This window comes from Gossypium arboreum, chromosome 1 (assembly GCF_025698485.1).
Source record: "Gossypium arboreum isolate Shixiya-1 chromosome 1, ASM2569848v2, whole genome shotgun sequence".
NCBI lineage: Eukaryota > Viridiplantae > Streptophyta > Magnoliopsida > Malvales > Malvaceae > Gossypium > Gossypium arboreum.
Window position 1 is genome coordinate 28,561,302 of NC_069070.1, and position 17,533 is coordinate 28,578,834.

The 17,533-nt window shown below is 30.1% G+C and overlaps 1 protein-coding gene across 2 annotated transcripts; it reads right to left on the reverse strand.

Annotated features, from left to right (window-relative positions):
* Positions 1-6,146: 6,146 nt before the first annotated feature.
* Positions 6,147-9,494, reverse strand: LOC108480503 (metal tolerance protein 1-like). Of its 2 annotated transcripts, XM_017783526.2 has the most exons (4): positions 9,414-9,488; positions 9,097-9,173; positions 8,840-8,900; positions 6,147-7,714 (listed from the first exon to the last, which is right to left on the reverse strand). In XM_017783526.2, the coding sequence occupies exon 4, from the start codon at positions 7,712-7,714 to the stop codon at positions 6,449-6,451; it is 1,266 nt and encodes a 421-aa protein (XP_017639015.1). In that variant the 5' UTR covers positions 8,840-8,900; positions 9,097-9,173; positions 9,414-9,488; the 3' UTR covers positions 6,147-6,448. The 2 variants fall into 2 exon arrangements, with proteins under 2 accessions (XP_017639015.1, XP_017639013.1); XM_017783524.2 differs by lacking the exon at positions 9,097-9,173 and having other exon boundaries at positions 9,230-9,494.
* Positions 9,495-17,533: the final 8,039 nt, after the last annotated feature.

Genomic DNA, 17,533 nt, shown 5'->3' on the forward strand with positions numbered 1-17,533 from the left:
ATCTTCACGATCCTTAACTCCTGAGCAAGTCAAGGACACTATAAGACAAAAGAGAGAAACAAAGTAAGCTTATAGCTTAGTAAGTAAGTATGTAAATGCTAATTAAAGAATCTAACATGTTTACACAACAATTCAAGTATATCTACTTTAACTTCACTATTCATTCCACTTTGATTAAGCTGTCTCTACTGCGTCATATTCACTAAATAAATCATAACTCGAGTTACAAAACTCGAAATTCAAATCCGTAAAATTTCCTGAATCTAGACTCATAAAGCTTTTTGCTAATTTTTTCTATAATTTTGGTTCAGCCGATTAGTACAGTTTATTAGTTAAAGTTTCCCTGTTACACAGCTCGACTGATCTGACCTCTGTTCACTACGAATTGAATTTCTCTCAGTACACAATTCAAACAACCCTGAAGTCTGTTTCATTTAAAACTAGTCTCAATAAGGAATTTAGGCATGTAAACTATATTTCTTAATTTTCCTTGTACAATTTTTAATGATTTTCAAAGTTGGAACAGGGATCACGTATTCATCCTGAGCAAGTCACATACAATTGTAAATATCTCAAAATATAGAATTCCTTTGCTTGCTCTGTTTCTTTTATATGAAAGTAGACTCATTAAACTTTAATTTCACATCTCATTCAACCTCTAATTATATTCCTCCTATTTTTAGTGATTTTTCAAAATCACGTCACTGCTACCATCTAAAAACAGTTTTAATGCTAATTTCACTCTTTCACACATTCTTTATGCTAACCTCATTTTATCTTAGATATGTATATACCACAAATCATTTTCACCACATTTTATTCACCATAAGTGTAGGTCCAAACCACAATATCACCACAAAACCATCCCGTTGAACAATTCGGATCAATCCTCGATATTTAATGGTTTCAAAGACACACCCCACCATCATACTTCGTTTAGTTCGGCTCTCTTGTATACATGGTGAACACTTAGTACCACTCATGCGACCTAACCGATTTGTCTCGTAGCTCTCTTGTCTACATGGTGTCCTTCACTTGGAATCACGCATGCGACCTAGCTACATTTATCTTTCACGTAGCTCTCTTGTCTACATGGTGTCCTTCACTTGGAATCACGCATGCGACCTAGCTACATTTATCTTTCACGTAGCTCTCTTGTCTACATGGGATACATCTCGTATCACACATGTGACCTAGCTACTACAGGGTGTCTCGTAGCTTTCTTGTACACATGATGTGCACTTAGCATCATACATGTGACCTAGCTACGCTCCCTCTATTTCATTCGATCTCTCCAGAATGTTCAACCGGATCTCTCTCTATATTTATTTCCATTCTTCCAATAGTCGATTTATATTTTAACATCAGCTAGTATATTTATATAATAGGCTGAAATATAAGAATGTACATGAAATTATTGTAATATTTACATACAAACTTACCTTGGTGCAAAATGTGGAAATTTTGCAATTTAGTCCAAAACTTTTTCCTTCCCAGTTCGAGATCAATTCGCGTCTTTCTTGATCTATAATAACACATTTAGCTCATTTAATACTCATACTATTTATTTCAATCCAAAATCACATCATGGAAAAATTACATTTTGCCCCTAACTTTACAAAATTACAATTTTGCCCCTAGGCTCGGAATTTAATTTCAGCCCTTATTCTTATATTTTATGATATGCTGAACATTTTTCTCTTCTACAACAACATCAAATTCTCACTCTATCATATAGTTATGAACAATAGGTATTTTTACCGATTATGCCGTTTTACTCGTTTTCACTTAAAACCGAGTAGCACAAGTTATTTAACATAATTTAAAACCTCATATTCTATCATAAAACATCAAAATACACAAATTTCACCTATGGGTATTTTTCCAAATATGAACCCTAGGTTAAATTATTACTAGCATAAGCTTAATCGAGCTTCCGGGATTCCAAAAACGTAAAGAACATTAAAAACGGGGCTTGGAATCACTTACTATGGAGCTTGAAAATTGAAGAAACCCTAGCTATGGAGAGAGGGAGAATTCGGCAGCAACTAAGGAGGATGATGATCAATTTTGTGTTATTTTTCCCATTTTATTTCATTTAATATCCAAATGACCAAAATGCCCCTCCTTACTAAACTTTCAAAAATTCCTTCCATGTCCTAATTTTGTCCATGAACTTAAAATTGGTCAAATTTCTATTTAAGACCTCCTAATTAATATTCCAAAACAATTTCATACTACAAACTTCCAGGATGCAAATTTTGCAACTTATTCGATTTAGTCCCTACTTTCAATTTAAGCACTTTAGGCATAGAATTTCATCACGAAATTTTCACACAATCATGCAATCATATCATAAACCCCAAAATAATTATAAAACAATTATTTCTATCTCGGATTTGTGGTCACAAAACCACTATTCCGATTAGGCCCTAATTCGGGTTGTCACACTAGTTGCCTTTTCATTCTCTCTTACATACATCTTGAAGGCAAGTTATGTATTTGGACCACATTAAATAATGGTACTTGAACCGGGTCTTCTCCCTTCCTTAATCTATGAAAGAGGACCAAGTATCTATTAAGAATCAGTGAATTCCATCGATCACCGTATTTAGGTCTAATTCATTATAAAATCGAAACAGTATTATTTTATCTTCAATCTCTGAAATCATAACTCCTTCAATTGGGTGCCATAATTCTTCAAAGACATTCCTTAACGAGGGAAAGTGAACAACACTATTAGTAAGAGCTTTCCTTACCAAGCATAGATTGAAATCTTCCTCAATTTCCTCTTTTTCTTTGACATCTTACACTAGATCGTCCTCTTCATCAGCCAATTTTAAATTAGCCAATTCGTCTTCCATATCTGTAGAAGCCCAAATTGCCCGGGCCCGATTTCATCAAAACCCAACCAAACCTCTAAACCCACTAAAACTCTTAACTCATGACCCATTTACATTTACCCAAACCCATTACAAAACCTAAACATTAAACCCAATTCAAAAGCCCATTAAGCCCCCCAAAAAAACCTAACCCAAAAAAAAAAGAAAAAGAAAAACCTACCCCAAAAAAAACCTAACCCCCCAAAAAAAAAGAAGAAAAAAGAAAAACCTAACCAAAAAAAAGATAAAAAAAACCTAGCCATCTAACCACTTTCTCACTTACCCCATTTTTCCTCCCATTGTCTACCACCACCACCTACAAAATAGAAAAAAAATAATAGAAAATCATGTAAAAGATAGCTATAAAAAGCCATTCAAAAATCATGTAAAAGAAGAGGAGGGAATTTTGATCAATACAAAGAATTTATCTTCAAAAAATACCTAAAGGTGATTTTATCTTCTTTATTATTTTACTCTTATTTTTATTTTTATTTTTATTTTTTTCCTTTTTGAATCTATTAATCTATATATATACATCATAATAATAAAATATAATAAAAATATATATACAAAACAAATATTAAAAATTACATTTTTCGCCATCGAAAAGTGTTGGTGGCGTTTGCAACGACAGACGATTTGCCGCCGATTTGTCGACCATTGATCGCCCCCTGGCCGATTCCCTCCCCCTCCTTCTCTCTCTTCCTCTCTCTTCTTTTTTCATTTATTTTTCAGATTTACCTTAGATTTCATATTATTTTGCTATTTAATTTAGCTTTAAATATTAATCATGTTATATATGTAATATTGTTATCACTATTATTTTTATATATTGTTATTATTATATTATATTTAGCTATATATATATATATTTTCTTTATGTTCCGTTTCTTACTATTGTATGCATATATATCTATTATTATATTTATTATTAATATTGTTAGCATTAGTACTTTTACTTAATGTGTATGTAGATATACATGTACATATTAATAGTTTTTATCATATGTGTATATTGTATATATTATATTTATATTATATATATATTCTTAATGTTATTAGTTGTATATTTCTTGTATATTTCCATGTATATATTTTATATTGTCTCATGTACATACTCAAATACTATTATATATATACGTATTTTTAATACCATATCATGTATATATTATTATATTTATTTTATCCTATTATATTTATTATTAATATTAGTACACATATTTTATTATAGGAGTATATATATTCTTTTCTTTATATAGTATTATTTTCATATATCGTTATATTTATTATTATACTTATCATTTTTCTCTATTGTTACTTACTATTTTGTTTTAAATTATTATGTATTATTTGGTATATATCGTCTTTTATTATTACTCTTATTATCATTATTAGTACATGTCCATTATATATGTAGATATTTTTAATACATATAAGTACATATTCATGTAGTGTCGTTAGCATATATATATTTTTCTGTTATTAATATTTCTAATATATGTTGTATATTTTCATTTTGGTATGTCATGTATATATATATATATATATATATATATATGTATATGTATGTTTTATGTATATATTGTTATTTTCTATTGTCATTATGAATATATTATTTTTCTTATTATATTGGTAGTACATCATTTCTATTTTTTTGTAAATATTAATATTGTTGTTTTAATATTCTCAGTTTTAACATTTCATTATTAATTGCATCGTTGTTTTGTATTATTTACGAATTCTTATTTTAAATAATGTTTTACTCATAATTTTTAATTTCAATAAATAAGGCAACATGCCGATTTAATATTAAGATATCGATTTCATCGCTATGTTGGGTGAATATCAATCGACTTGTGTTAAAACGGTACGTCCTTCTCAAAAGAAAACGAAACTTGAAATTTCTCGTGTTTTGATCGGATCACGATTCAATGTTACTTTGAACTTGCAATTTTGAAAATTAAGACAATACTTGTTTAATAAGATACCAATTTTGGGCGTCGCGAGGGTGCTAATACCTTCCTCGCGCGTAACCGACTCCCGAACCCAACTTTACTTTGGCTTTTGACGTAGACCTAAATTCGGCCTTTATTTTTGTGCAAGAATAAGTTTTCTTTTCTAAAAAAGGATGATTTATTAGGTGTCCGGTCACACCTGGAAAAAAGATCGGTGGCGACTCCCTTTGTTAATAAAATCGAAAGTTGATTTTTAAATGTTTAATAAATCACCACAATTAGCGACCGAAAGACAATTTTTTTTTTACGTCGCTACAATATCCATCATCTTTCTCTTTGCGTCTTTAATCGGACTATCCCTGTCTTTGAACTATCTAATCGTAGACGAAGAAATCGGGACAAAAAACCCCTAAACCTGCTACTGTGGGCAGAAGAAAACAGAACAAAAAAATAGAGAAAACCCTAACCTGCTACTTGAGCAGATAATGTATTATTTAACCTATGTTTGCATAAAAATATTTTAAATGCAACATTAATTAAATAAACGAAAATATTCATTAAAAATAAAATATTCACAAAATAGTCAAACAAATAATATTATATACTTTTTGAAACAAACGATATTAAATATTTGATATAATGGCAATGTATTTTTTGTCTTTTTTCTTAAATATTTATTTTTAATATTTTACTATACTTTATAAAAAAATAACGAGTTTAAAAACTCCACTAACAATGCACTAAATAATTTCTCATAAATTAATCCATTTAATTAAAATATATCAAATCAAATCTTAAAAATTAAATGATAAAAATTAGAATTCACATATAGAATGTTTTCAATTTTATCAACTTTTATAAATTTTATAAGATCAGGTTAGTGGTTGTAGGGCTAAATTTTTAAATATTAATTGGTAGCTTTTCAAAAAATATTCATAAATATTTCTGGAACATTTGTTTTTCAAATAAATAAAAATAAAAACTTTTGTATAGTTTTTCAAAAAAAATTTTTATATAATGTTTTTAAGTTATTTTATTGTCTTAAATATAAAATATTTACTTTTATATCAAAAAATTAATATTTAATTATATATTAACTAAAAATCAAATTCAATTCGACTAACTGATGTTTCGCTTGTGAACCTTTGCTATAAACTTCAGTTTCTTTTTCTCAGCCTTTACGTGATTTTAGCTGTTAACTTTGATCATTAATTACTTTTTAGCAATATAAAAAGGTATTCAATGGATTGGGTCATAGGTAAATCTACTAATGGCGTCCCTGCGGATGTCACCAAGTGATTTCATGGGGTTGTTTTGGTGTATCAAACTTCAATTGAATAAATTTGTCCTTAAAACACTTCATTTACTAGGTTCTCAGTTCAGCTACCGGAATTTTAAAAAGAAAAAAAGAGGGTAACACTCGCCATTACAATTAACAGTTCATAACTCCTGATAGTTTCTATTCTATATGTTTGGCATGGCTACCTACAAAAGGGAATGGGTATAATGAACATGCTAGGTGATGGGAGATATGCAAACACAAGCAACATAGAGGAATATGAAGAAATCTTGAAAATATACCAAAAGCCAAAAACAGTAAAACTACAAAACTTACTGCGCCATGGATTCACACTGCCGTTCTATCTGAATAGTCACATGACTGATATTGTAATCTCTCTTGATGTAATCTATAACCTTGTTCAATACCATGTCAGCATCAGCTTCAGGCTTAATTAATACATGGCAAGCTAATAACACCTTACCAACAGTTATAGCCCAAATGTGCAGTTCATGTATGGCAACAACCTCATCCATCTCGCATAAACCCTTCTCTAGCCTTGTGGCATCAATTTCTCGGGGTGTGCTCTCCATAAGAACTTCCAAAATGTTTCGTAGCATCCTGATGGTTGTTCCCAGCACAATGATGGAGAACACAAGGGTGCATATCAGATCTATTATTTTCCACTCAGGCTTGTACCAAATAATTGCTCCACCAATCATCACTCCAATACTCTGAATGGAATCCCCCAAGACATGAAGATAAGCCCCTTGTACGTTGATGTTCCGTTCCTTCTTCTGAGGTGCTCCACTTTCCGACTTTTTTTCACTATTCTTAAGCAAAGGCTCTAGATGGTCAGCTTCGTGTGTATGATGATGATGGACATTATCTAGTTTAGAATTCGAGCCATGATCATGGTGGTGGTGGTGATGGTGAGAAGTTATACTTAATCCATGATTATGTGGTTCACGGTCACGGCTATGACTATGATCGTGGTGATCATGATCATTCCCACCATGGCCATGATTATGGCCATGGTGATGCCCATGGTCGTGACCCAACAAGAGAGCCATAGCAATATTAACAACTAGACCAAATGCAGAAACTGCAAACATGAGAAAGCCTCGAACTTCACCAGTATCATGGATAAGTCTAGCTATGGCTTCATAAACAAGGATGCCAGCTAGAAGCCATATCATCTGGATGGACACAAGGGCACCAAGAATTTCAATCCTGAAGAATCCATAAGATTGACGCGGAGTTGCCTCCCACCCCGATGCCCAAAGGGAGAACAAGGAGATTGCAAATGCTGCAACATCTGACAAGAGATGAGCTGCATCAGTTAGGATTGCAAGGCTGTTGGCTTTGATGCCTCCAACCACTTCTACGCTCATAAAGACAACACAAAGCACTACTGCCATCAAAAGTTTACGCATAGAGGCTGTACGTTCCTTAGCATCTTTAGAACTGGTTTGAGCATCATTAAACCCACATGGTGCGCCTCCACAAATCGTATTTCTTCCCAGGCTTGTCTCTACTGCTGGAACATTTCTATGTACTTCAATTATATGTCCTTGTTCAGAGTTTTGCGCTTCCATCTGAAAAATAGTATAAACAACCACAACGAGAATAATTTATTATATTCACAATGACTTGAAAGATATTGCGAAATAAGAGGTGAATGATCAAAGTAATTAAGACAGCTTAAGTCTTGTGTCAACAAAATACTGCGTTATATTCACTTCCACAGATACTCTTCATATATCTCATCAAGCACATGATGCTTAAGCGCCCTCCTTTCCCACGCTTCCCCATATGACAAAACGGAACCCTGACCACTATATGTAGATGCCTAATAGAAGTTTCATTTCACCATTTATTTAACCAAAATGCATTGCTGTAGAAAACTTAGATTACTAAATCCTTTCTTATGTTTCTCATACCCAATTGCTTCAAAATGAATTTCCTTGAAAAGTGGCAAAAATTGCTAGCGTAGCTAGTAATTTGTTGTGTCAAAGGAGGAAACAAGAAATGGAAAAAAAGAAAAAGAAAATACCATCTTCAGTATCAGGTCATTGTAAACACTAAAGACTGCAGGGAAAACTGCAGAGACGCAGGTGTTAGGCAAAAGGGCACCATTGATGGGAGATTTATGTCGTAACGCAGAAGATTTTCGATAATGGAGATTACTTAAAGGGCATTAGAGTGTATGTTTGAGTTCCTTTAAAACTCTATCTAACTGCATATTGCGTAGTGTTTGTCTTTCAATTATAAGACAGCCATATATGTTAGGCCTTGAAACTCTTTTATTAAAAAAGGGGACAAAAATAAGAGGGCAGAGAGGAATTATTCAAGTCTTCAGATTCTAAAATTCTACTGAAGAATCAAAAACAAACTCAGCAGCATACATCACAATAGCATCCCATATTTTATTTGAAAGAGAAGAAAAAAAAATACTTCACAAGGCAGCCTACAATAAATAGTGTTAAATACATGCATGCATAAATACACCCATATATATACTTGTATGTATCCATGTATATATATATATATATCCATATTGTAGCAGTTTTAAATACTACGATCAAATAAAGATGAAAAGAAATTCCAAACATAATCATTCACAATCAATTTCAACGAAAAAGATTTAGTCATTTACAGCATGGAAATAAAGAATTTTCAAAGAAACCATCGAATAATCAAATAAAAGAAAAAAGAATTACCTTCTTTAGTCGTTCTTCGTTTCTGCTTTGGATTACTGCAACCTTTTCTGGAAATTAATCCCTAAACGCAATATGGAAAAACAAATTTAAATTTCTATATATATATATATATATATTTCTTTTTTGCGTACCATAAAGAATGAGTAAACATGAAAAGAAAATTTATACAGTTTTTAATATTGGTGTTCGAACTTCTAAGGGAAAACCAATTTTTATTTTTATTTTTATTTTTTTCTGGAGAAATCGAATAAAGTTACCTTCAATCAAAATGGTTTCTTTCAGGATCTGGGAAAAGTGGGGAGAAAAAGATAAAAACCCAGATTCCTGATATTCGCTGCAATAAAAAAACAAAGTTGAAAAGTAAGAAAATGAAAGAGAATAAAATAAGACCTTGGATTGGAGTAATCTTTGAGGTTGTGAGAGTTTTAACAATGGCAGTGGCTCCACCAGATTGCAATGAAAGCAAAAAGAAAAGAGAAGAACTATTATTTTTTGGTTCAAAACTAGGAGCAATTCTTAATAATTCTGAATTAAGTATTTATAGGTATAATTTTGAAGACGGAATTTGGAGTACCTGTAGGAACAGTCTTTATAGCTTCACAAATTTTTTGTTTTATTTTTATAGCTTCTCCCTTTAGGGTTTGTTCCTATTGGCTTATATTGTTTTTTGTTTTGGAATTCATATCATTATTAAATTGCTAATTTGATTTAATTTTAAATGTGAATGTAATAAATAAAAAGTTATTAAATTAATTTTAAATATCAAAATTTTATACTCGAAACAGAACCATACACATCTAAATGAATTGATGCATATTAAAATTTAAAAATAAAAAATAAAACAAACAGAACATAAGCAGCTGAATACTAATTTAGAATTGAAAAAACAAGAAGCAATTTTTGGCACAAAGATTTGTTTTCCTTTTTTGTTTTTTTTTTCTTTTTGGTACAAAGATTTATTTTCCTTTTTTGTTTTGTAGTCGGTAAACTCCTTATGATGAGCTTTCCAATTTTATATTTAATACTTGGCATAATTCTAAAATTTATCCTTTAATATTTTTATTTTTATTAATTTAGTCATTTTTAGTTAAATTTAATCTTTTATTTTTCAAAATGAGTCAAATCATTTCTTTAACATAAATGTTTATTAAAATATTAAATTTTTAACGACATTAACCTAACAACCCACGATGATACCGAAATGAGTTAGAAAATGTTAGTACAAATCTCCAATTAGGAAAATCTCAAACACATGAACGAAACACGAATAGAAAAAGAAGAAATAGGATAAGGCTCCAAGGCATATATCAAGCTACTATCTTTAAGGTTATATTCGCCCTCACCTATCTTCGGTGTGCAAACGAGTTTCAAGCAAATTAACCTTAAGGATGTAATGAAGCCAATGACTATTTGCGTTTTGCACTGACGATAATAGTCCACTGAGCACTAAGCAATATATAACAAGAAATTCAATTTCTACAAAGAATTTCTATAGTAAATCTTTATAGAACAATCTAATAATATTAGAAAATGAGGAATGATAGAAAGAACTTTTAGAACTTATTGTTGTGATTTCCAAAAGAAATCTCATTCCTATTTATTAGAATTTTCATGTCTATTCATAGATACATCTTTCAATAGGTGTCTTTATGAATAAATAAATAATAATAATAGTAATAATAATAATAATAATTCATTTAATTTTATAACTATTCAAGTACTATTGTTTGAATAGTTAGAATTCTTTTCAAAAATCAAATGATATAACTTTTAACCAATGATCAAAATATTTATCTTTTGATTAATTACACTTATTCATTTATAGTTATTGGAATACTATAAATATTTGAAAATGTTCCAACAATCTCTCCCTATTTTCAAACTATTTTAGATTTTGATATTCTTGAAAATTAATTTGCATAAATGAATGTGTCTTACGATTGAACCTTCACTTAGTGAAAATATGTTAAAGTTAATCGAAATTGCATGGTAGACTAAGCTTTGAACCAACTATTCCATTTGATTAACTGAACACATCTCACACAATGATTTCAACATTAGTCAATGCATAGTATTTAGAGACACTATTATGGTCATGTATCTGTATCTTCTTTTCATGAGTGTTGTCAGAGCCAAGCCCTTGAGCTCCTAAAGCGGCCACACTTCTACTCATATAAGTAGATCCCATCAAGAGCGTTCCCGTAATTATAACACTTTAACATATTTATGTTATGGGTCCATTAAGAGCACATTACTCATCCTTCCCTTATCATTACGGGTACCCAGCACTTTAATCTTAGGATGGGTTTATTTATAGTGCTAATAGTCACATACTAATGATGTACTTTGTCTCATTGAACTCAAGACTTGACGTTATACCAAGCGTTGAGTCGAGTTTTCATCATGAGTGACTCTAATTAATGGGCTTGAGTCTTATCCTTTTTGAGGTCTTTTTTACTACATCTCTAGTAAGACTTTTTGTCAAAGGATCCGCCAAATTTTCATTTGACCTCACATAATTAATAGTAATCACTCTATCAAAGATTAATTGTCGGACATAACTATATCTTAATCCAATGTGTCTAGACTTTCCATTATATACTTGGCTATATGTCTTTGTTAGAGTAGCTTCACTATCACAACGGATAGAAATAGGTGAAATTGGCTTAGGCCATAAAGGTACATCATAAGACAAATTTCTTAACCATTCTGTTTCTTTAGATGCAGCGGCTAATGCAATAAATTCTGCTGCCATGATAAAATCAGTAATACATGTTTGTTTCTAGAAACCCTAAGAAATGGCTCATCCACTAAGAATGAAGATCCATCCACTAGTATATGCATGATCTTCCAAACTTGTAATCCAACTAGCATCTGAATACCCTTCTAAAACTGGAGGATATCCATTATAACACAATCCATAGTTAATAGATTTCTTTAAGTACCTAAGTACTCTATTCAAAGCTTGCCAATGCAAACTACTTGGGTTACTTGTGTACCTACTCAAATTTCTAACAGCATATGCAATATCTGGTCTTGTACAAGTCATTATGTACATAAGACAACCAATTAGACTTGCATATTTCAATTGATCAATTTTCCTACCAGCATTAGATACTAATTTTATTTGAGGATCTATAGGTGTAGATACTGATATACAGTTGAAAAGATCAAACTTTTTAAGCACATTTTCAATGTAATGTGATTGTGATAAAGTTATAGTGCTTTCATCTTGGGTTATTTTAATCCCAAGAATAACATCTGCTACACCCATATCCTTCATAGCAAAGTTGTTTGACAAAAATTTCTTTGTGTTTTCTATTTATTCCAAATCCGTGCCAAAAATGAGAAAGTCATTTACATATAAGCAAATTATGACACCTTTTCCATTTTCGAATTTGTTATATATACACTTATCAGATTCATTTATTTTATAGTCATTAGCTAAAACAACCTCATCAAAATTTTGGTGCTATTATTTTGGTGCTTTTTTAATTCCATATAAAGATTTAACAAGCTTACATACTTTATGCTCCTGTCCTGGAACAACAAATCCTTCCGGTTGCTCCATGCACACTTCCTCTTCCAATTCACCATTGAAAAATATAGTTTTAACATCCATTTGGTGATCAACCGAATTATATATAGAGGTAAGTGATATTAAGAGTCTAATTGTAGCAATTCTTGCTACTGGAGCATAGGTATCAAAGTAATCAATACATTGTTTTTGTGTAAAACCTTTGGCTACATACCTTGTTTTAAATTAATCAATAGTTCCATCAACCTTCATTTTCTTTTTAAATATCCATTTACAACCTATTGGTTTGGAACTCGGTGGAAGATCAACTAAGATCCAAGTTTGATTTCCCATTATTGAATCCATCTCATCATTTGTTGCTTCCCAAAATGTAGAGTCTTGAGATTTCATTGCCCCTTCAAATGTAATAGGATTAGGTTTGTATTATAACAATTTCTTATTGCATATACTTTCACCTTTTCCTTCTAAATGAAACATAATGAAATCTGAGCCAAAATATTTAACCTTTTTAATCCTCTTACTTCTTCTTAATTCATGACAAGATTCATCATTATTATCAATTTGTTCCAATGGAATCTGATTCTCATTTGAAGAATGAATAAATTGTTGTGGCTGTAATTGTCTTGAAATAGAATTAAATCTATTTTCATAAAAAATAGCATCTCTTGATTCAATAACAGTATTAATTGAAATTGAATCATTTGGTTCAATTACCATGAACCTATATGCCTTGCTATTATGTGCATATCCTATAAATATGCATTCAATTCCTCTTTCACCTAACTTTTTACGTTTAGGTGTTGGAACTTTGACAATAGCTTTACAGCCCCAAACCTTCAAATAGTTAAGGTTTGGTTTCCTTTTCTTCCATGGTTTATAGGGGGTTATTTTAGTTTCCTTATTAGGAACTCTATTCAATATATAACAAGCTTTTAGAACAGTTTCTCCCCAAAAACATTGTCCAAGACCTTAATATGATAACATTGAATTTACCATTTCAGTCAAGACTCTATTTTTCCTTTCAGCTACATCGTTTTGCTATGGTGTGTAAGGGGTTGAAACTTGATAGACAATTCCAGTGGATTCGAAATAATTTAGATTATAGTATTTTCCACCTCTATCCGATGTTAAGCACTTGATAAATGATTCACACTAAAGTTCAACTTCAGATTTATAAACTTCAAATTTATCAAGCGCTTCATGTTTGGAATGCAATAAATATACATAGCAAAATTTAGAACAATTATTAATAAAAGTAATAAAATATTTCTTTCCACCTAATGTAGGAGTATTATGTATATCACGTAAATCACTATGTATTAAATCAAACAATTTTGTTTTCCTTTTAACCTTAGGGAAAAGGGTTTCATGTAATTTTAGTCAAATACATGTATTGTATTTTCAATATTATTATTAAAAATAGGAATTAGATCTAACTTATGCATGTCATTTAATTTTCTATAATTCAAATGGCCTAATATATAATGCCATAAACAAGAAGATTCAACCATATAAGTAGAAATAATATTTTGTTCTTATTAATAATATTGAGTTTGAACATGCTATCATACATATATCATTTCTCTACAAAAATTCCTCCCATAGACAAAATAAACTTATCTGCCTAAAAAACAAGTTTGAAACCAAACTTATTCAATAGACTTCTAGACACTAAATTTTTTCTAACATTAAATTCTTCCTAACTTTTGGTACATAAAGTACATCATTCAAGGTTAAAACTTTTCTAGAAGTGAATTATAGTTCAACAGATTCTTTTTCTTTGATTTTTGCGATGGAAAATTTTCCCATGTACAAGACATTGTCATTTTCACATTATGTGAACTTTGTGAACATGCTTTTGTCTTTGCACACATGTTTGGTTGCTCTGATATCAATCCACCATGCATTATCATCTTGTGCCATATTAATTTCAGATATCATTACAACAAACTTTTTGTTATTATCAGCCTTAGAAGATTTCTTCTTTAAAAATCAACATTCATTTTTTAAATGTCCCGGCTTACCACAATGATAGCATAAGCCCTTTTGTTTCTTTTTGAACTTAGGTGCTCTATCAATCTGTTTGAACTTTCTCTTGAATGGTTTAGTAGTTTGTACTTCCTCCATAACATACACTTTTGCATTTTTAGAATTTAGGTTTCGATCTTACTTTCGATATTCTTTTTCAATACAAAGATGATTTGCCAAAACCTCAACAGATATTTCCTCTTTCTTATGTTTTAGACTTCTTTTAAAGTCTTTCCTAGATTGAGGAAGTTTTTCTATTATGAAGGATACAACAATCATTTCATCCATTTTCATATCATATTGCTTAAATTGATTCAACATCTTTTCAATATCACATAATTGTTCCATAACAGAACTACCATCAACCATTTGATAACTATTGAAACGACTGATAAGAAATTTCTTACTTGTAGCATATTCGGTCATGTATCTTGCCTCTAATTTTCCCCATAATTCTTTAGTGGTGACCTCGTTTTGGTATGTGTCAAACAAACCATCAAATAAACCATTCAATATGTGGCCCATGCACATATAATCAGCATTGTCTCATTTTTGCCTTTCTCGGGTTGCAGCAGATTCGTTTTCATTCTCTTCAGGTCTTGGAGTATTCAAAACATAGGCAACCTTCAAGTTGATAATAAGAAGTACATCTTTTTCTGCCTTCGTCTGAAATTGCCACCATCAAACCGATCAAGTTTGACAAAATTGGAAGCCAACTCCCTTAATGTTCCACTTTTATGTATTGTGGTAGTCATTATGAAATATAACCTTAAAATTGTTAGTACAAATCTTCGATAAGGAAAATCTCGAACACACGAACGAAACTCGAATAGAAAAAGAAGAAATAGGATAAGGCTCCAAGACGTGTATCAAGCCACTATCTTTAAGGTTATATTCGCCCCCACTTATCTTCGATGTGCAAACAAGTTTCAAGCAAATTAACCTCGAGGATACAATGAAGCCAATGACTATTTGCGTTTTGCACTAACGATAATAGTCCACTAAGCACTGAGCAATATATAACAAGAAATTCAATTTCTACAGTAAATCTTTATAGAACAATCTAATAATATTATAAAATGAGGAAGGATAGAAAAAACTTTTAGAACTTATTATTGTGATTTCCAAATGAAATCTCATTTCTATTTATAGTATTAACCAATTATTTTATGACATGTGACACATTTTAATTAAAACTCGAAAAAAAAGTTAAGTATTAAGGTCGATAATCAAATTTGACTCTTTTTAAAATAGTTAGACCAAATTTAACTTAAAAAGAATAATAGTTAAATTGACAAAAGAAGTAAACGTTAAAAATTAAGTTTATCTTTATGCCTTAACACTTTTACCCTCCTCTTCTTTTTTTTTCCTTGTTTTGCCTCTTTTAATTAAAAATTATTAACAATAATAATTTTAAAAATTTTACAGATTACAAATATAATATATATTCAACTAATTATAATATAAAATTCAATCGATACAAAATGCAACACATGAAAAATCACAACAAAATCAAATCAATTTAAAAAAGAAAAACTGAATAAAGCCTACACATAACAAACACATATTATTTTGCATTAATTACTAGAATTAAAAATAAAATATTTAAGTGAAAAAGTATAATATTATTTTGCACTAATTACTAGAATTAAAAATAAAATATTTAAGTGAAAAAGTATAACGCCCCATATTTTAGGACTACAATTCAATTTATAAATTGTTGAGTAACTTTTCTTAAATTAAAAAAATATGGTGAAAAATATTATTAATTTTTAAATTAAATAAGTAAAAAGATTAATTTTTTAAAATAAAAATAAAAGATTGAAATTTTTAATTTAAAATTTGCACAAGAATTTAGTGCAAGATTAAACCAACTGGAAAATATCAAAGACATAATGAAAGAAGTATGGAAATTTAAATCAGCACTGTAATCTAATATGGTCATGATTTCATGATAGAAACTTTCAAATTCAAATAGGGAATTTCAGAATTTCCACTTTCTTCTTTTAAAAAACTCTATCTCAAAGTATAAAAACAAAATGAAGATAAGATAAGATATGACCGAAACATGGTGGAAATGGTAGGTGGCAAAGTCACACATCACAAGCCATGGCATAGTGCTGTCTCGCATTGGAAATTGTTTTTTTTTTGTTCTTTTTGGAAAAAAATTGGTCCTTTTTTATTTTATCACATTCTCCACGTGTCTAATGGTCCTCTTTATATGGCAGTTCTTATGATAATAGTCAATATCTCGATGGATGTGGCTGCTGCTTATTTTTTATCCAATTTTGGAGCCCAATACGGCAGCTGACAAATATGTTACTGTTTAACATTGGTAGGTGCGACAATGCTGAATATGATTACCAAATTTGTCTGGTTTCTCAGATATTGAAATATATATTACTTATTAAATTTTGAAAAAAATAGAAATCTAAAATAAATATAAATATTTTAAGTTTTAAACCGGAATATAGCACAATCTTAGGCGTCTTATCAGTATATTTATAGAATCTAAATTTAAGGACTCAAATAATAAAAGTTGTTAACTTCATGTATTAGAGTAGCCAAAATAGTATATGTACCAAAGAGGATTTAGTTGTCAAGATTAAGAGTTGAAAATTACATTATCTCTTTATTAATTTTTATTTTACAAAAATTATTTCTTAGAAAAAGTTTTTGAGGGATATCTCGAGGCTGAGTTTAGTGATGTTTACTGTGTTACCAAGTTTTTTGTACCCCGTCGAAATCAAGGTAATTATTTTAGAATGATTACTACATTTCGACACTAACATGTGTCGAGTTCTCTTTTAAAACATTAACAGTTAATTTAAACAGAACTCGGCATCAATGAATGTAGAGTTCTGTGTAAAATTTTAAAAAATGTACATATTAATCTAACAAAAATAAATGAAAATTTAAATTGACCTTGCCACCCATGAGTATTAAGGTTCTCTTAAATTTTTTTATCAAATCCCTAATTTTAAAACCTATAAATAGGAATCCAATTTGTTAGCTTTTCACATAAAACCAAAATGATCGTCCTCTCCATTCTATACAATTATCCTACATATTTAAGCTTTTTTGAAATTTGAATTTCTAATCATTTTTTATCCTGTATACCTAAACGT

Coding starts and splice junctions, on each gene's coding strand:
- LOC108480503 (XM_017783524.2), bottom strand. CDS start 7,714: ATGGAAGCGCAAAACTCTGAACAAGGACATATAATTGAAGTACATAGA.